The sequence below is a fragment of the Natator depressus genome, chromosome 9 (assembly GCF_965152275.1).
Source record: "Natator depressus isolate rNatDep1 chromosome 9, rNatDep2.hap1, whole genome shotgun sequence".
In the NCBI taxonomy this organism is placed as follows: domain Eukaryota; kingdom Metazoa; phylum Chordata; order Testudines; family Cheloniidae; genus Natator; species Natator depressus.
Genome location: NC_134242.1, coordinates 46,420,007 through 46,438,071, shown reverse-complemented (window position 1 = coordinate 46,438,071; position 18,065 = coordinate 46,420,007). Strand labels below are relative to the sequence as shown.

Sequence of the window (18,065 nt, the reverse complement as noted above, 5' to 3'; positions counted from 1 at the left end):
GACAACCAAATATGCTATACGTGAAAAGGCATCAACTGGCTCAGCTTTAGTGATATTTGTACTTTCGGTGAGACACAGCAAAAAGAATAAGGCTGTATACCACCCTTTTCTTTTTAAAAATAACACATGATTCCATGTGACAGAATTCCCATTCTTTGCATAAAATGCTTAATTCTGGGCCTTGGTTATAAAGCCATTTGATTATAATATGGTGTTAAGACTTTTTATGAAGTGCTCAGAGGTGTCATCTTAAAATCATGAAACATAAATATATGATCTCCTGTCGTGAAGTGTTAATTGGTTTGATCATTTCTGTGGTATTCCTTATATACCATTCAGTGGATGCTGGAGGCTGGAGTATTTTCATTCCCTTGCTTCTCAGCAAAAAAGAACCACTTTTTTCTTCCCTGCTGTTCATTTTGATTAAATAAATGTATCCGTCTAAAGTTGGCTCAAATATTGGCTTATGCAGCATCATTTTTTTGTTTGGTTCTATTCGGTATTCACAAGCTTTATTTTGGACGCAGCAAGGGATTCCATCACAGGACCATTCACCAGCCCTAGTGTGATCTGCTCTTTCCAATGATTCTTTGTCATCCTCTTCTGCAAAGAGCCTAGTAGGAATATAATAAGACATTAAACGATTATGTTGTACTCCTGCAAAATAACTCATTCTGGGGCTGCTACTTATGTATTTTATACTGTACAAGTTGTGTCTGAATCCTAAAATGACAGACATTCATGCTCTGGCACTCCAATCCCTTTAAATACATAGCAAAATTGCTCATATTGCCATGGGAAACACTAGCTTAGTGTGTGATACATCCATACAAAGACATGCTATGTGCTGCTGTTTTTTTACCTTTTCTTCCAGAATCCAAGTAAAGAAAAAGTCTATCTGTCTGGCTATGGTGTGGAACTGGCTATTAAAAGCACAGAATATAAGGCCAAGGATGATACCCAGGTGAAAGGTGAATTCCTACTTAAAATAAGAATTTTATATACAAATAATTTGAGTTATAATAAAATGGTTTCATATTTTTTTCACATGAATAGTTTTTCTCCCAGAGGGCAGGAGATGGTGCTCTTCTTACCTGTCTGAGCTCTGAGCTACAGTCTCTTCCTTCCTACGCTCCGTGTTGTCGTTGTCCTCCTCTAATTTTGGGAGCAGGTTTACTCTCTTCAGAGCCATTCTTCGATTAGACAGATTACTGTTGTGCACCACCAAGACATTACTTCTTACTTACCCCTGTCCCGAGCATAGTATGGTTCCTCCTTCAGCTTTCCAAGCCATCCAGGGAGATGGAGACTAAAATATTTGAAATTAGTTTTGCCCCTCCTACCATCTCTGGAGCAAGAATAGGGGCAATCCCCATTTCTGGAAATCTGACACAGACGGGCTAAACTGCATATTAGTTAAGTTCTTATGTATATATGTGTTTTATAGCATTGCATTTAATTATTTTTGTGTCCATTTAGCAGACATCCAATACTTCTGGATTTTTAAAAAGAAATAGCTACTATCAAAAGCAAGTCCTGCTCTCCTAATCTGTTTTAAAATATTAGCATTGTCTCGATCACATATATACTTTGAAATTAATTTTGTTACTGTTTCAGCCTATATGGCGGTAAACTCAGTAGAAAGATAGCAGTAGTCATACTGTATTTAAATAAATTTCCTTTCATCCAGAGTAAATATAGATAATTGTTGAGTAGAACAAAACTTACACTTCATGCAAGATGTTTTAGGGTTTGCAGTGTGACCTTTTTCTAAATACAGTAGAACCCTAAACTTAAACACCTCAGGAATGGAGGTTGTTCTTAACTCTGAAATAATCGTAACCATGAACGAAACATTATGGTTGTTCTTTCAAACGTTTACAACTGAACATTAACATAATACAACTTTGAAACTTCACCATGCAGAAGAAAAATGCTACTTAATTTAAATGAAACAAGCACAGAAACAGTTTCCCTACCTTGTCAAATCTTCTTTTAAGCTTTCCCTTTACTTTAGTAGTTTACATTTAACACAGTACTTTATTATATTTGCCCTTTTTAGGGGGTGGGTCTCTGCTGCTGTCTGATTGTGTACTTTGTCAATATTCTCTCTGAAATTCTTAAAATAAAATGCTTTGCAGTGTAAAAAATTATCCCTCAAATTATTCTAGATTGAGCAGATTTAATTCAAATGCCTCTTTTTAGCCTAAATTATTAGTTAATTATCATTTTGAGAATAACTGGCACACTGGAGCATCTGATTAATTTCAATTTAGGAAGCTTTTGTTCTTGCATTAGTGTGAGAGCAATTTTATTAATGTATCATTACAACTTCAGCAAGACCTTTGTGTATTGGTTTATGGAACAGAAGCTGTTTTCACAACCCCAAGGGAGGGAACCCTCCCCCTTTCTTTTTTAGACAGAAAACACGCTCATTCTGGATAAAACTGAATCTGTGGGAAGATGCTTTTGTGTTAGTCAATATATACATTATTTTCATTAATAATAAATAATAGAGTATTTTGTAACACTGAAAAATCCTGCTAACCTAGTGAATCCCACTGCTCCTCTATTTTTCTTTTTCTTATCCAACCCCCTTTTCTTCCCACTATTGCTGAGTCATCTCTACAGTTAACACACAGGCTGTGCTCTCCTTTGGAGCTCTTAACATCCCTTGGGCAGAGGAGCGTAATTTCCAGATTCACTTCTGACCCTCTGTTTCTTGTATTTGGTGGCTAATACAGCATCCTGTTTTTAGCTGGTTTACTTTTTTAATGAACTTTTTGCTAGATATTCATGGCAGCTGTGGTCTAGTGAACTGATCACAGGGCTGGGTGTCACAAGAACTGGCTTCTATTTCCAGTTTTCACAATGACTTGCCATATGACCATGGACTGTCACTCCTCAGTTCTTCTTCGAGTACTTGCTCATATCGATTCCAATTAGGTGTGTGCGCGACAAGTGCACAATCGTCGGAAGATTTTTACCCCAGCAACACTCGGTGGGTCGGCTGAGGCGCCCCCTGGAGTGGTGCCTTCATGGCACTGGATATATGCCCCAGCCGACCCAGCACCCCCTCAGTTCCTTCTTATCACCCCTGACGGTGGACCCCCTGGGCATACCATCAGGCCCAAGGGGTTCCTTCAGGGGCTTCCCGTTCCGCCCCTTCGGAGCCCCGAGTACCGGAGGCCACTGTGTCTCGCCCCCCACCCCCATCCCCCGGGGGGTTCTGAGGGGACTGCTCCAGTGCCAACACAAGCCCATGCCCCTAGTGTGGTGGACCTTGGGCAACAAGTTCCTCCACATGAGGACACCACACAGGATCCCTTAGTCCCGGGGTATCTTCCTCGTCCTCGCCTGAATAGGCAGTGGCAGGGACTACGGTTTCGGGTCCTATGGACCTCCGCACCCACTAGGAGCTGCTCCGCAGGGTGGTGCGCAATATGAATCTCCAGATAGAGGAGGTGGTGGAGGTAGAGGACCCTGTGGCCGACATTCTGTCCGCGGAGGCACCGTCCAGGGTGCCCCTCCCAGTCATATGGACTATACAGGTCAATGCCAAGACAATCTGACAATCGCCAGCCTCTAGTTCACCTACGGCCAAGGGGGTGGAAAGGAAGTACTTTGTCCCCTCAGAGGAATATGAGTACCTCTACAAGCACCCCCAACTGTGTTCCCTTGTCGTGGCTTCGGTCAACAAGAAGGAACGGCATGGTCAGCAGGCCCCGGCGCCCAAATCAAAGGACACTAGATGCCAAGACTTTTTTGGGCACAAGGTGTACTCGGCCGGATGCTTGCAGCTCAGGGTGGCCAACCAGCAGGCACTCCTAAGCAGATACGATAATTCGTGGCGCTCTATGGAGAAATTCAAAGAGTTGGTTCCACAGGAGTCCAGAGAGGAATTTGGGGCTCTAGTGGAGGAGGGCAAGAAGGTGGCCAGAACCTCCCTGCAAGCCTCTCTGGACTCGGTAGCTAGGACCCTGGCCTCAGGCATAGTCATGTGCCGCATCTCATGGCTACAGGTCTCTGGCTTACCACCAGAGTTGCAGCAGACCCTCCAGGACCTACCCTTTGATGGCCAGGACCTATTCTCAGACAAAACAGACTCAAGGCTGCAGAGTCTGAAGGACTCGAACTATTATGCGCTCTCTGGGAATGCATACCCCAGTAACGCAGAGAAGGCCCTTTAGACTGCAGCCTCAGAGGTCCTACCCTCCCCCTCGGCCAAGACAGGACTTCTTTAGAAGATGTGGCCGAGGTGGTAGAAGAAGACAAACTGGCCACCAAGCCAGCCAAGGCCAGGGCCCTCCCAAGCCATCGACTGGGCCTAAGCAGAACATCTGAAGGTGCGCCCGAGGACGGAGCACCAGTCTCCATTCAGGATCCTTCCCCGCCTTTTCAAGATCGTCTCTCCCATTTCCTCCGTGCGTGGTCTCACATAACATCAGACCGTTGGGTTCTTCACACGGTGGAAAGGGGTTACTCCCTTCAATTTGCTTTTTTCCCCACCCTCCTACCCTGTCCCTCTTCAGGGACCCTTCTCATGATCACCTCCTTCTACAAGGAGGTCCAATCACTCCTAGCTGTGGGGGCGATAGAGGGGGGTTCCAAGAGAGTCACGGGGCAGGGGTTTTTACTCCCGCTACTTCCTAATCCCCCAAGGGCGGGCTTCAGCCCATCCTGGACCTACGCGGATTCAACAAATTCATGGTAAAGTTGAAGTTCCTCATGGTCTCTCTAGGGACCATTATTCCTTCCTTAGATCCTGGAGACTGGTATGCCACCCTTGACATGAAGGACACGTACTTCCACATTTTGATCTACCCAGTGCACAGACGCTTCCTTCGCTTTGTGGTCAATCAACAGCACTTTCAATTCACCGTCCTTCCTTTTGGCCTATCTATGGCCCCCAGGGTGTTTACCAAGTGCTTGGCTGTTGTGGCTGCCTCCCTTCATCGACAACAGATCCAAGTGTTCCCATACGTCGACAACTGGCTTATTCGGGGCCGCTCCAGGGATCAGGTGCAGTCTCATGTCCAGCTCACCATGAACATGTTCAGTCGACTGGGCCTCCTGCTCAATGTCACACAATCTACTCCGGTATCAACCCAGAGGGTAGAATTCATAGGAGCAGTCTTAGACTCAGGCCTAGCCTGAGCACTTCTGCCAGAAGCACGCTTCCAATCCCTGGTGAACATCGTCCACAGCCTGCAAAACTTCCCAACCTCGACTGTGAAAACATGCCCATGCCTCCTGGGACGTATGGCCTCTTGCACATATGTGACCATGCACGGCAGGCTGCGGCTATGCCCACTCCAAGCCTGGCTATCAACAATATACCGCCCAGGTCGGGACAGCTTGAGCATGGTGGTTACCGTCCTGCCAGGGATATTAGCCTCTCTAGACTGGTGGCTGGACCCCAAATCAGTGTGCGAAGGGGTGCCATTTCACGCCCCGCAGCCCTCCGTGTCCCTAGTTACTGATGCGTCATCCCTGGGATGGGGAGCCCACCTCGGAGTTCTCCGTACACAGGGCCTATGGTCGGCAGGAGAGTTATCCCTGCACATCAACGTACGGGAACTCAGAGCTGTGCGCCTGGCATGTCAGGCATTCCGAGAGCGCATTCAGGGCCATTGTGTTGCAGTCCTCACAGACAACACAACGGCCATATTTTACATCAACAACCAAGGGGGAGCCCAGTCGTCCCCCCTCTGCCAGGAGGCCACTCGTCTGTGGGAATTCTGTATAGCCCACTTGATCCATCTGGTGGCGTCGTTTCTCCCAGGAGTCCAGAATACCTTAGCCAACCACCTCAGCAGATGATTTCAGACACATGAGTGGTTGGTTTGCCTGGACGTCATCCACCCTGTCTTCCTTAAGTGGGGCTTTCCCTTGATAGATCTATTTTTCTCTCGCAAGAATCGGAATGCCAAGTATTCTGCTCTCTACAAGGACGCTCTCCGGGTTCCCTGTCAAACGCCTTCCGCGTACAGTGGAAGGATCACCTGTGCTACACCTTCCCTCCATTCCCGCTAGTCCACAGGGTCCTGCTCAAGCTGCGCAGGGACAGAGCCTGTCTGATTTTGGTCACCCCAGCATGGCCCAGGCAGCACTGGTATACCACTCTCCTGGAGCTGTCCATGTCCAATTCCACTCCCACTGTGGCCAGACCTGATCACTCAGGACCACAGATGACTCTGTCATACCGACCTGCAATCTCTCCATCTCACAGCGTGGATGCTGCATGGCTAACTCCATCTGAGCTGTGCTGCTCTCGCTTGGTACAGCAGGTCCTTTTGGGTAGCAGGAAGCCCTCTATCAGGTCCATGTACTTAGCCAAGTGGAAGCGTTTTTCCTGCTGCTGCGTTCAGAGTCATATGGCCCCGCTACAGGTGTCAGTACCTATCATCTTGGACTACCTCCTGTCCTTAAAACAGCAGGGCTTGGCAATATCATTCATCAGAGTGCACCTGGCAGTTATTTCGGCTTTCCACCCAGGCAAAAACAGGCGTTCAGTCTTCTCCAATCCCATGGTCAGCAGATTTCTCAAGGGGTTGGAGCACCTGTTCCCACGAATTCAACTGGTCCCTATGTGGGATCTTAACCTGGTCCTCCCCAAACTCATGGCTGCTCTGTTTGAGCCGATGGCCACCTGCTCGCTCCTGTACCTTTCCTGGAAGGTATAGCCTTCCTCATAGCTATCACTTCTGCGAGGAGTGTCTGAGCTCAGGGCACTCACATCGGAACCGCTGTATACGGTGTTCCATAAGGACAAGGTACAGCTGCGACTCCACCCGGCCTTCCTCCCTAAGGTGGTATCTGCCTTCCATCTCAACCAGGACATCTTCCTCCCCGTCTTCTACCTGAAGCCACACACCTCTCGACGTGAACAACAGCTGCACTCCCTGGATGTTCGCAGGGCCCTCGCTTTCTACATCGAGCGAATGAAACCTTTCAGGAAAACGTTGCAGCTGTTTGTTGCTGTGGCAGACCGGATGAAAGACCTTCCGGTCTCCTCCCAGCGCATCTCATCCTGGATCACATCATGCATCCTTGCGTGCTATGATTTGGCTGGTGTCCCAACTACGCACCTTACCACCCACTCCACACGGGCTCAGGCTTCATCTTCTACTTTCCTGGCACACGTACCCATACAGGAGATACGTAGGGCAGTGACTTGGTCATGGGTACATACCGTCGCCACCCACTATGCGATAATTCAGCAGTCCAGTGGTGGTGATGCATTTGGTTCAGCGGTCCTTCACTCCGCGACATCTCACTCCAACCCCACCGCCTAGGTAAGGCTTGGGAGTCACCTAATTGGAATCGATATGAGCAAGCACTCAAAGAAGAAAAGACGGTTACTCACCTTTGTAACTGTTGTTCTTCGAGATGTGTTGCTCATATCCATTCCAATTAGGTGTGTGCGTGCCGCGTGCACGATCGTCGGAAAATTTTTTACCCCAGCAACACTCGGTGGGTCGGCTGAGGCACCCCTTGGAGTGGTGCCTTCATGGCACCGGATATATGCCCCAGCCGACCCAGCGCCCCCTTAGTTCCTTCTTGCCGGCTACTCCGACAGAGGGGAAGGAGGGCGGGTTTGTCATGGATACCTTGAAGGTGTGTTGCTCATATCCATGCCAAACCCGCCAACACACCTTCAAGGTATCCATGACAAACCCGCCCTCCTTCCCCTCTGTCGGAGTAGCCGGCAAGAAGGAACTAAGGGGGCGCTGGGTCGGCTGGGGCATATATCCGGTGCCATGAAGGCACCACTCCAAGGGGTGCCTCAGCCGACCCACCGAGTGTTGCTGGGGTAAAAATTTTCCGACGATCGTGCACGCGGCACGCACACACCTAATTGGAATGGATATGAGCAACACATCTCGAAGAACAACAGTTACAAAGGTGAGTAACCATCTTTTGTCCTCGTTTGCCCCATCTGTAAAATATGGAGACAACGCTACTTACCCATTTTTTGCAAAGTACACATCACTCATTTGTAGATCTCAAAGTAAGTATTCATTACTGCTTACTGCTATTATGTAAAACTAACCAAAGAGTATATGTAAGAAACTACCTTCTGAATAGTGCTGTAATAGTAGTGTTGCCTTGTATTTATAGGTACAGAGGTGAATGCTACAATGATAGGTGAAAATGATCCTATTGATGAAGTGCAAGGATTTCTCTTTGGAAAGCTAAGGTAAGACATTCTTTTGGTAAAAAATCTATTTTAGCATGGTAAAAATCTATTTTAGCATGGTAAAACCTACTTTTTGCAAAAATAACCAAACAAACCCCAAAACAATGTAGGCAGGAAGTTAGAGTTGAAGAGTTTTAGCAATGCACTCAAATAGCCTAAAGCTCATAAGAGAGCAGAAACTATGTGTAATGGCAGATGCAGACATTTTTGGTGTGCTAATTTCTTTGGATTAGCTACAGTTTCACTGATCTGGCCCTAAGGAAGGTCTGTTTTTTTTTTTTTCCTTTCAGGCAGTTGTATCCTGACTTGAAGGAAGAACTGAAGGAGCTTAGAAAGCATCTTATTGAAAGCACCAATGAAATGGCACCTTTAAAAGTATGGCAGTTACAAGGTAATTTATATGTGGAAAAGCTTCTTCCTAGTTGTACTGAAATCTAATTTATGTAAAAATATGTCTCTTGCATGGTTTCTCCATGCAAGTGATATTTGCTTATAGGAGGGTATTCTTGAGGGAGACCTTAACAAAATTCTTAGACTGTCCAGCAGCTTTCAATCTAAACCTTCTTGGGAAGTAGTAATAGAAGTAGTTTTAGTAAGTTTCCATACCAACTGAGGGATCCATAAAGTTTTCCTTCTACACAATGACTACATTGTTGATACTCAAACACTCTTGATGTTGAGCACCCTGGCATATCTTCTGGAAGTGTAGTGTGCAAGCTTATAGTATCTGCAAAGTATAGAAAAGAGAGTGAGGAAAATTGAATAACATCTTTTGTCATGGCCCCACCCTACCTCAGAAGGTTCTGTTTTCTCCAAGCCAGTGAAGGACTAAACTCAAGATGATGATGATCCTGAGGCAGGGGTGCTGAGATGCAAACTGTAAACCCTTCAAGCCAGAGGACGTGGCAGCACCTCTAGTTCCAACACCTATGTTCTGAGGTCAAAGTTTTCTTTGCCCTCACCTTGGACTACTTTATAATGCCCTGATGCTGCCACTGCTTAGGCATTCACTTACGTTTGGGCTCATTCCTATGTGATGTGAATGAAGTACCCTCAATTCCCATTATAGTCTCTTTTCTAGGGAGGAATATAGATAACTCATAGGAAGGAAGGAATGTAGGACTCCAATCCTGCAAGTTTCTTAGCACTGCTCTCAGTTTTCATTGTGGTCAGCAGAAAAATCCCTGTATATTTATGGTGCTGTCGTATTGTACAAGATACCATGTCAATAGTTTTAAGTTTTAAAAAAGAGAAAAATAAATAAAAATACCACCAATGCAGGCAAATGCAAACACCTTGTTATTGTAGCATAAATGTTTCCTGGGCTTTTCAACTCAACTTTTTTTTTATATTCACCATTTTCCCTTCCTTCTGCTGCCGCAAAATGTAAACTAATTTAGAGTTCCTGCAAAAGACATCAAGTGAACTTTTCATTTTCCCTCCCCTGTTTGATCCATATTTCAAAAGCTTTTCCATATTCTGCTCTCTGCTTCAGTCCCAAGAATAGTTGTAGTTTGTTAAACAGGCCTGTGAGAGGGATGCTGAGGGCCCCTGAAAAAGAAATAGCTAAGGCTATTGCATGTACAATATTCTAGTTGCACAGAACCTGCTATACCAATGCTCCTGGAGAAGAACTGAAATCATTAACTGTTTCAGAAAGTTACAGCAAAATGATGATGATAAATATGCAATGAAATACTTACTTAAATCATGTCATTGTAAGGCCCCTTTTGTAGGGTTCCTAGATCCATGAAGCAAGCATCCAGACCCCACCCCAAAGTAGATTTATTCAGCCAGAGCCAGCCAAAGCTCCTCATTTCTGTGGTGAACTAGAATTCTTGGCTCTGTCTGCAGAGACCATAGGGGGTTTCAGTTTCAGGAAGCCATTTACACAAGGTTGGCTACTAAAGGCTATAAATCAGAAAGAAGACTAAAGTGAGCACCTAATAGGGACAGACAGAAAATTAAGCTTTCAGGATTTCCAAATGCAACAGATCATCCTCTGAAATGTTTGTTTGTGTCCAAAGCCTTTGTGTGATGTGAAAATGGCAATTGTATGAATTAAGTTGGATTTACACAAAATGCATTGCTATGTTTAGTTTACAATCCTTGACTTAACTGTTCTCATTTTTAGATCTAAGTTTTCAAACTGCTGCTCGGATCCTGGCTGCTCCCACTGTGGATGCTTTGACGGTCATGAAAGACCTCAGTCAGAACTTTCCTACAAAAGCCAGGTAATTCAGTGCAGAACATCAGGGAGTGTTCCCATTTAATAACTTTCCTAACCATATTTTCTCCTCTCTTCAGCATAATTAAAAGCTGAAGTAGGCTTATTCAATATTTCTTGAGTATCATGTAGCTGAAAGTCAACAAGTACAAGTCTTGCATGTGAGAGCATCTCCCTAGTAAAGATCTTTAGCATGAGGTTAGATGAGTGCATGAAGTTGTCCTTCAGTGGAAGCTGGAGTTGACCACTGGAACGCTAACACTGTTACCTGCATGATTTCACAGGTTCTTGGAGTCTGTTAATGACATCATTGCTGTTCTGCTGAAAGCAGGGGAGCTGGAACAATTTTTGTAGTGGGGGTGCTGAGAGCCATTGAACCAAACTGTAAATCCTGTGTGTGATGGAAACTATTTCAAGCCAGGGGGTGCTGCAGCACCCCCCCAGTTCCCGTCCCCGTTCCAGCACCTATGGCTGAAAGCACTGAAATTGGATGTATAGTGGCTTAGAATGCTTAAAATATGGTTCTAGCAAGGATCAGGTGTGCAGTGTTCTGACTCTTAATTACCACACTATGAAGCTTAAAGTTGTTACACTAAAATAGCCTTAATTGACCCTTACAAGTTCTTCTTGTGTACAAGAGAGTTTATACTAGAGAAGGTCCCTATTCACCAATTAAAATGTAAAATGCTGGAGTAGAGAAATGGTGGTAGCATTCACTTTACTATGACTTCTTGTGTTGAATTTAAGGCTTTGTACATTCCAGAGTTGAAGTTTAGTCTTTTAAGTGGTAGTTGCTGCCTGGGGTAGGGGTGTCAGGATAGCATTGTATAGAAGAGTAAGTTTTGAAAGCTGTTACTTGGCGTATCCTCTTATTACTATTTTAATGGTGCCCAAATATGTGTTAAGTGCTTCCTGTTGCAGATAATACCAGATTCCCGCTCTGAGGAGCTTACAGATATATTTCAGACTAAGAATGCAAGGTGGGGTCACAGGACAGCAGATGTAGGGGGATGTGGGAAAGAGAACTGGCAGCGTCCATCACATCTGATGTTTTGCTTCCTTAGAGCAATAACGAAAACAGTTGTTTCCTCGGAACTCAGGACAGAAATTGAAGAGAACCAAAAGGTAATGCTTACAGAAAATTATTCAGTACATTTGTACACTTCACATAGCTTTAAGCTTTGAAAATAACCTTTTAAAAAATGTCAACACTTTTTTGGGGGGCTGGAAAGTAGACGCCAACATTTTTGCACTTGAGTACATAGGCTCCTAAATCTATATTAGGGTACAGAATAAAAGTGTCTGGCATTTCAAATATGAATGAAGGAGCCTAACTTTGCTCACTCACATATGAAAATATTGGCCAGGATGCCTTAAAATAGAGAGAGAGCGAGAATGTGGGATGTCATTGTGGAATGATGGTATCAGGCTCTTTTCTTCACAGATCCATAACAGGTGTTCCCAATGGTCAAGAGTGTCTACTTGTCATTTAATCCTCACGTACATGAAGGATATTAAATGTGTGATTTAAGAATACAATAATATGAACTCAGGAGATCTTCTAACCGTACTCATTTGTCTTTATAAAATTAATTTAAATTTGATGGAGATGCTGAATTGACAGCTCTGGAGAAAGAAATGCTCTATTCTTTCCTGGATATAGCACAAGCAGCAGCTCAAAGTTTCCTACAGTTCCCCGGTGAAGTGTCTCAATGTTATTCTATAAAGTAGGGATTACATCCACGGGGGTAGTGATAGCTTGGTCTCCATGCCAGTTTAGTCCTTAACTTCTCTACTAAGACTGCCAACAGGTGTCAAATTTGGTGGTGACTTTTGAGGTGACTGTCCACCAGGGACTGGACTGAAACAATTAACTAATTAACTGATGTAGACCCTTGAACACATATACTGCTTTCTGTCACCTTTGACCTGAAGTGGATTTGACCAAAGTGACAGTGGGGGAAAGCTCTGTATCCCCTTGTCAGTGCCCCTAGTCAACAAGTCATCCTGGTTAATGGTTAGATTTTTTTTTTTTTTTTTTTAAGGAAACAGGCCTCATTTGAATGGAAGTTGAGGCTGAGTTTATGGCTTTGTATGTTTTGGTAACCATCTGAGTTTCTCCCAAGATGTAAAGAACAGTTGGAGACAAGCCCTCAGAAGTTGACACAAAAATTGCTTAGGCATATTTCTGGATTATATTCAAAAGATATTTGTGGTGCCGGGGAAGTGTGGCCTTTAGGAAAGATAGGGGTTTGGGGAGTAGAAAATAGGGAGCCTGTAACAGAGCTTTGTCGGGAAATGATATAAAAGGCAGCAAGAACTCTGCCTGATTATCAAATCCCCAGGTTGAACTGGCAATTAGGAACATCATTTCTGGATAGGGAAATACCTCCTGATCTCATTTATGCAGAAGAACTTTATTTATTTATTTATATAATAAAAAATTATCAGTAAAACTGCACTTTAAACATAGGGCCTGACTCTTCTTTTACACAGCATTTCTATGCCTGTGAAACTCTTGACTTCCACTTTTGTTACTGAGTGGAGAAGGAGATCGTGGGCCTCAGTGCAGTAAATGATTGCTTGATTATTGATATAATTATTTTGAGAGTGAACAGAAGAAGTTTGCAGTTTTTGTTCCTTTGCCAGTTGTTTAATAGCTATTTATCAAATATATGCTCTAGTGTGTGTGTTTTGTCATCTGTACTTCTAAATAGGCTCCAGTGTGCCAGTGTTCGATGTAAGAAAATAATAGTTAAGTGGCTCTGATGTAGTGCATTGGGAATTAGGCAAACCACACCAATTAATAGTGGCAGGAGTCGTACAATACACTGAAAATGTACCCATTATGACTGTTCAGATAGCAGAGTAGAAAATACAGGTTTGAAACAGTAATCAAATAAAAACAAAGCAATAGTATCTTTCTGTGTAAGATCTGAATTTCACGCTAGCTCCATGTTTATAGGAAGAATACAGGTTTGTACATGGCTATTTCTAGCATTAAAATATGAGCAGCAACTGCTCAGATTTATAGACCCATATACTCAGTACATTCCAGCTGCTTTGAGCCACTCCGGCAGTACAGAGCAGCCAGGAAGCTTATTTAAGCCGCCTGCAGATTCCCATTATGGTATGTAACATCACTTAAATCAGCCTTTGTACCAGATGACTGGAGGATAGCTAATGAGATGCCAATTTTAAAAAAGTCTCCAGAGGTGATTCTGACAATTACAGGCTGGTAAGCCGAACTTCAGTACCAGGCAAATTAGTGGAAACTTTAGTAAAGAACAGAATTATTAGATACATATATGATGTGATATGTTGGGGAAGAGTCAACACAGCTTTTGTAAAGGGAAATCATGCCTCACCAATCCATTAGAATTTTTTAAGGGGTCAACTAGCATGTGGACAAGTATGAACCAGTGGATAGTGTACATGAACTTTCAGAAGGCCTTTCACAAGGATCCTCACCAAAGGCTTTTAAGCAAAGTAAGCAGTCCTGGGATAAGAGGGAAAGTCCTCTCATAGATCAGTAACTGGCTAAAAAAATAGGAAACAAAGGGAGGAATAAATGGTCAGTTTTCACAGTGGAAAGAGGTAAATAGCAGGGTTCCCCAAGGATCTGTACTGGGACCAGTGTTTTTCAACATATTCATAAATGAACTGGAAAAGGAGGTGGCAAAGTTTGCAGATGATACAAACTTACTCAAGATAGGTTTCAGAGTAGCAGCCGTGTTAGTCTGTTTCCCCAACAAGAAAAGGAGTACTTGTGGCACCTTAGAGACCAACAAATTTATTTGAGCATAAGCTTTCGTGAGCTACAGCTCACTTCATCGGATGCTTATGCTCAAATAAATTTGTTAGTTTGAGGTGCCACAAGTACTCCTTTTCTTTTTACTCAAGATAGTAAAGTCCACAGCTGGCTGCAAAGAGTTACAAAGGGATCTCACAAAACTGAGTGACTGGGCGGCAACAATGGCAGATGAAATTCAGTGTTGATAAATGCAAAGTAATGCACATTGGAATACATAATCCCAACTATATTTACAAAGTGATGGGGTCTAAACTAGCTGTTACCACTCAAGAAAGATCTTGGCGTTATTGTGGATAGCTCTCTGAAAACATCAGCTCAATGTGCAGCACCAGTCAAAAAAGCAAACAATTTTGGAATCACTTAGGAAAGGGATAGATAAAAAGACAGAAAATATCATAATGCTACTATATAAATTCCTGGTATGCCCACACCTTGAATACTACATGCAGTTCTGGTTGCCCCATCTCAAAAAAAAATCTATTAGAATTGAAAAAAGGGCAGAGAAGGGCAGCAAAAATGATTAGGGGTATGGAACAGCTTCCATATGAGGAGAGATTAACATCTTTCATTTTAGAAGAGACAACTAAGTGGGGATATGATGAAGTGAATGAGGAAGTGTTGTTTACCCCTTTACATAACACATTCTCACCTGTCAAAAATACTTGTAGGTGGCTGCCATGTCCTCCCATAACTATTTCTCCTCCAAGCTATATGTAGTTGATTGTTTTAATTTAAACCATATGTGCTATATTCAAAGTCACCCAAAGGCTGCTGTCGAGAACTAATATGGTGCATTTAGTGGAGTTAATATATAAATGCAGGGACATTAATAGATTTGAAACACTACAGAATAAATGCTACGGAAGTTTTTTTACATTTAACATTGGTTTTTACTTAGTTTGTAGCATTTATCTAATGACTTTGTTACACTTTCCTTTAGTACTTCAAAGGAACATTAGGATTACAATCTGGTGATTCTGCCTTGTTCATCAATGGACTGCACATTGATCTAGACACACAGGACATATTTAGGTATGAACTTGTATACTTTCTTCAAAAAAAAACTGTTCCGGCTTACAATCTTGAAAGCGTTACTGCATGTGTATATAGATATTAAGCTTGTTTATGGAGAAGTGTGTATTTTTTTGTAAATTCAGCAAAGTGAAAGACTAAATGTAAAGAAAGTCATACTTATCCCCTCAACAAGTGAAATATGGAGTTAAAGTTGTCGTTGCATCACTGGTGCACCCTGCTGAAAATATGCTTAAGTTTTCCAAGATTTTTCCATTTTCCCAAGATTTCTAGCTGAATCCCATGTATATTGTTTACTTGACACAAGGGGTTGAGCAAAAGACAAATTATTCTCTAAGCACAATTCCTTTTGTATCTAGTTGAGACCTAGTCACGAGTTTTCTAGTTAATTTATTATTTCTTTTATTAGCCATTAGCTAGTATTTTAAAGCTGGTGCAAGTCAGTGGTGACAAAGTATTCCTTTCTGATGGCTGGTTGTTAGTCAATTATGGTCATAGTTCATTTCCTAAAATCCACATTACAATTGACATCCTTGTTGGTAGTTTCAGCAGAAAGGCTAAGCTATGGAGACAAAATTTATCTTAACCAATGCAAAGGCAACCCTTCTTTGCTCCTGCCCATTGCTTTAGCCTGTTCTGTGAAACAATTTTGAGCTACAGTGCTGTTAATCAGGCATCTGTCAAACACACACACACGCTCTCATTTTAAGAGAAGAGCAAAATATTAGTTCTTAAAGGTTAACCCCCTGAAAAAATGTTCATCTGAAAACTGCCATATTGGGGCAGTCTGGGTTTGTGTGTGTTCCTAGTGCTATTTAACACTGAATTTAAATAATTTTTCTGGGAGAAAATCCTCTTGAGGCAATTTGAAATTACTGAGATGCTGAACATAGAAAATGAGACTGTATAATGTAAATATTTGTAGACTCTTATAATGTTTGCACCTTAATATAGTCTGGTAATGTTTAGGCTAGAGCAAATCAGTAGTTGTATCTTAATATGTGTGTGATATTGAATGATTTGTATTCCTTCTAGCTTGTTTGATGTGTTGCGCAATGAAGCTCGTGTTATGGAGGGACTTCACAGTTTAGGAATTGAGGGCCTTTCATTGCATAATGTTTTAAAGCTAAACATCCAGCCATCAGATTCAGACTACGCGGTGGATATCAGAAGCCCTGCTATTTCAGTGAGTACATTTTCTTATAAGAGCCAGGCTGTCCAGCAAAAATCTTACTTGTGCCTGGGGCTTTTAGTTGCACTTAAATAGACCTTTTCAGCATATCATACAAGTGCAATGTGTCTTATTTATATGAATAGCTAGAACTTCATAGAATGCAGAATAAGAGTCTGCACTGCAAAGAACTCTTCGGTCTACAGACTGTAGATATGCAGCAGGTGCTCCCTTGTAATGGAGTGGATATAGGTGAGAAAGTATAATTGTAAGAAAGTTAATACGGGAAGGATTCATGTGTTCAGGAATTGGGTTTAAAGGAAGAGAGAATGTGGGCAGACAAGTGGTATGTGGTTCTTTCTTGTAGAGCCCAAAATGAAGGAAAATATGTAGTGGGGAGAGGGGAAAATGAGATTAAGGGAGCAATAAAGAGAGGAAGGAGATTGAGGAGATTAGAGAGGAAGTAATGGGGGGGGACGGAGGCGGAAAGAGGGGGCTAATGGCAGGGTGTCCCCCTGCTCCTGCCCCCCGCTTACCCCATCTCCATAGAGCGGGGGACGATGATGATGACACGACAGGACTCAGGATGTAGGGAGTTCGCTGGCAGCAGCTGCTGTCTCAACTTGCAGATCTACTTAAAAAGGCAATGTACTTCAAGTGGTGTCAGCGTACTTAAAGGGGCAATGTGCATCTCTCTCTGTCTCTCTCTCACACACACGGTGTGTCTCTCTGCCTGCCATGCTGTCTCCCATCCCTCCATTTGTGCAGCCTTGTAGAGTGTGAGGCTACATTAACAACCAGGTGTTAACCCTTGAGGGCTTAGCCCAGTGCTAGTTCATCATTTAGCAGTAAGGCATTCCCTGGGAAATATCCCACCCTCTTTCACCCTCTGACTTCACCACCTCAACCAAGCTTCACAATCATCATTGCTGTATACGGTATTAAACACACACACACACACACACACACACACACACACACACACACACACACACACACACAGTATAAGTTTAAACAAACAATTTAATACTGTATACAGCAATGATGAGTGAGTGTGCGTGTGTGTATATCTATATATCTATATCTATATATCTATATCTATATCTATATATGTGTGTGTGTGTCAGTCTTGTCTAATGAAAAAAATTTCCCTAGAACATAACCCCCCTATTTACATTAATTCTTATGGGGAAATTGGATTAGCTTAACATCGTTTCACTTAGTCGCATTTTTCAGGAACATAACTACAATGTTAAGCGAGGAGTTACTGTACTGGGGATAGGGCAGGACGAGATGATGAAATGGTGCAGGATTAGCCGTAGACAGAGGCTTCATGATTGTGCCTTGTGAAAGAAATTATAACTACAAAATATAAGGTATCCAGTGGAGCATAGCAAGTGGGGGAAAATAAACCCAAATAATCCAGTGCAATACTTTCATGCCTGAAAAACAGCCAGTTTCTGACCAGACTTGCTTACAGCAGCACAACTGAAAGCAGAACTGTCTTTGACATCTTTGTTGGAGGATATAAATAGAGATTATACAATACCCCTTTTTATGTGCAGTTCTCCAACTTTGTTGTTGTTTCTCTGGACAGTAAATTCAACTGAATAAAAAT

The 18,065-nt window shown here is 43.0% G+C and overlaps 1 protein-coding gene across 4 annotated transcripts in view; it reads left to right on the top strand.

Annotated features, from left to right (window-relative positions):
* Positions 1–18,065, top strand: part of UGGT1 (UDP-glucose glycoprotein glucosyltransferase 1) — a 93,891-nt gene that overhangs the window by 23,688 nt on the left and 52,138 nt on the right. For all 4 annotated transcript variants that reach the window (XM_074964014.1, XM_074964016.1, XM_074964017.1 and 1 more), the window contains exons 7-13: positions 875–971; positions 8,125–8,203; positions 8,494–8,594; positions 10,338–10,437; positions 11,495–11,555; positions 15,185–15,276; positions 16,312–16,462. In XM_074964014.1, the coding sequence (XP_074820115.1) occupies positions 875–971; positions 8,125–8,203; positions 8,494–8,594; positions 10,338–10,437; positions 11,495–11,555; positions 15,185–15,276; positions 16,312–16,462 (681 nt within the window). The remainder of the gene's footprint in view (positions 1–874; positions 972–8,124; positions 8,204–8,493; positions 8,595–10,337; positions 10,438–11,494; positions 11,556–15,184; positions 15,277–16,311; positions 16,463–18,065) is intronic.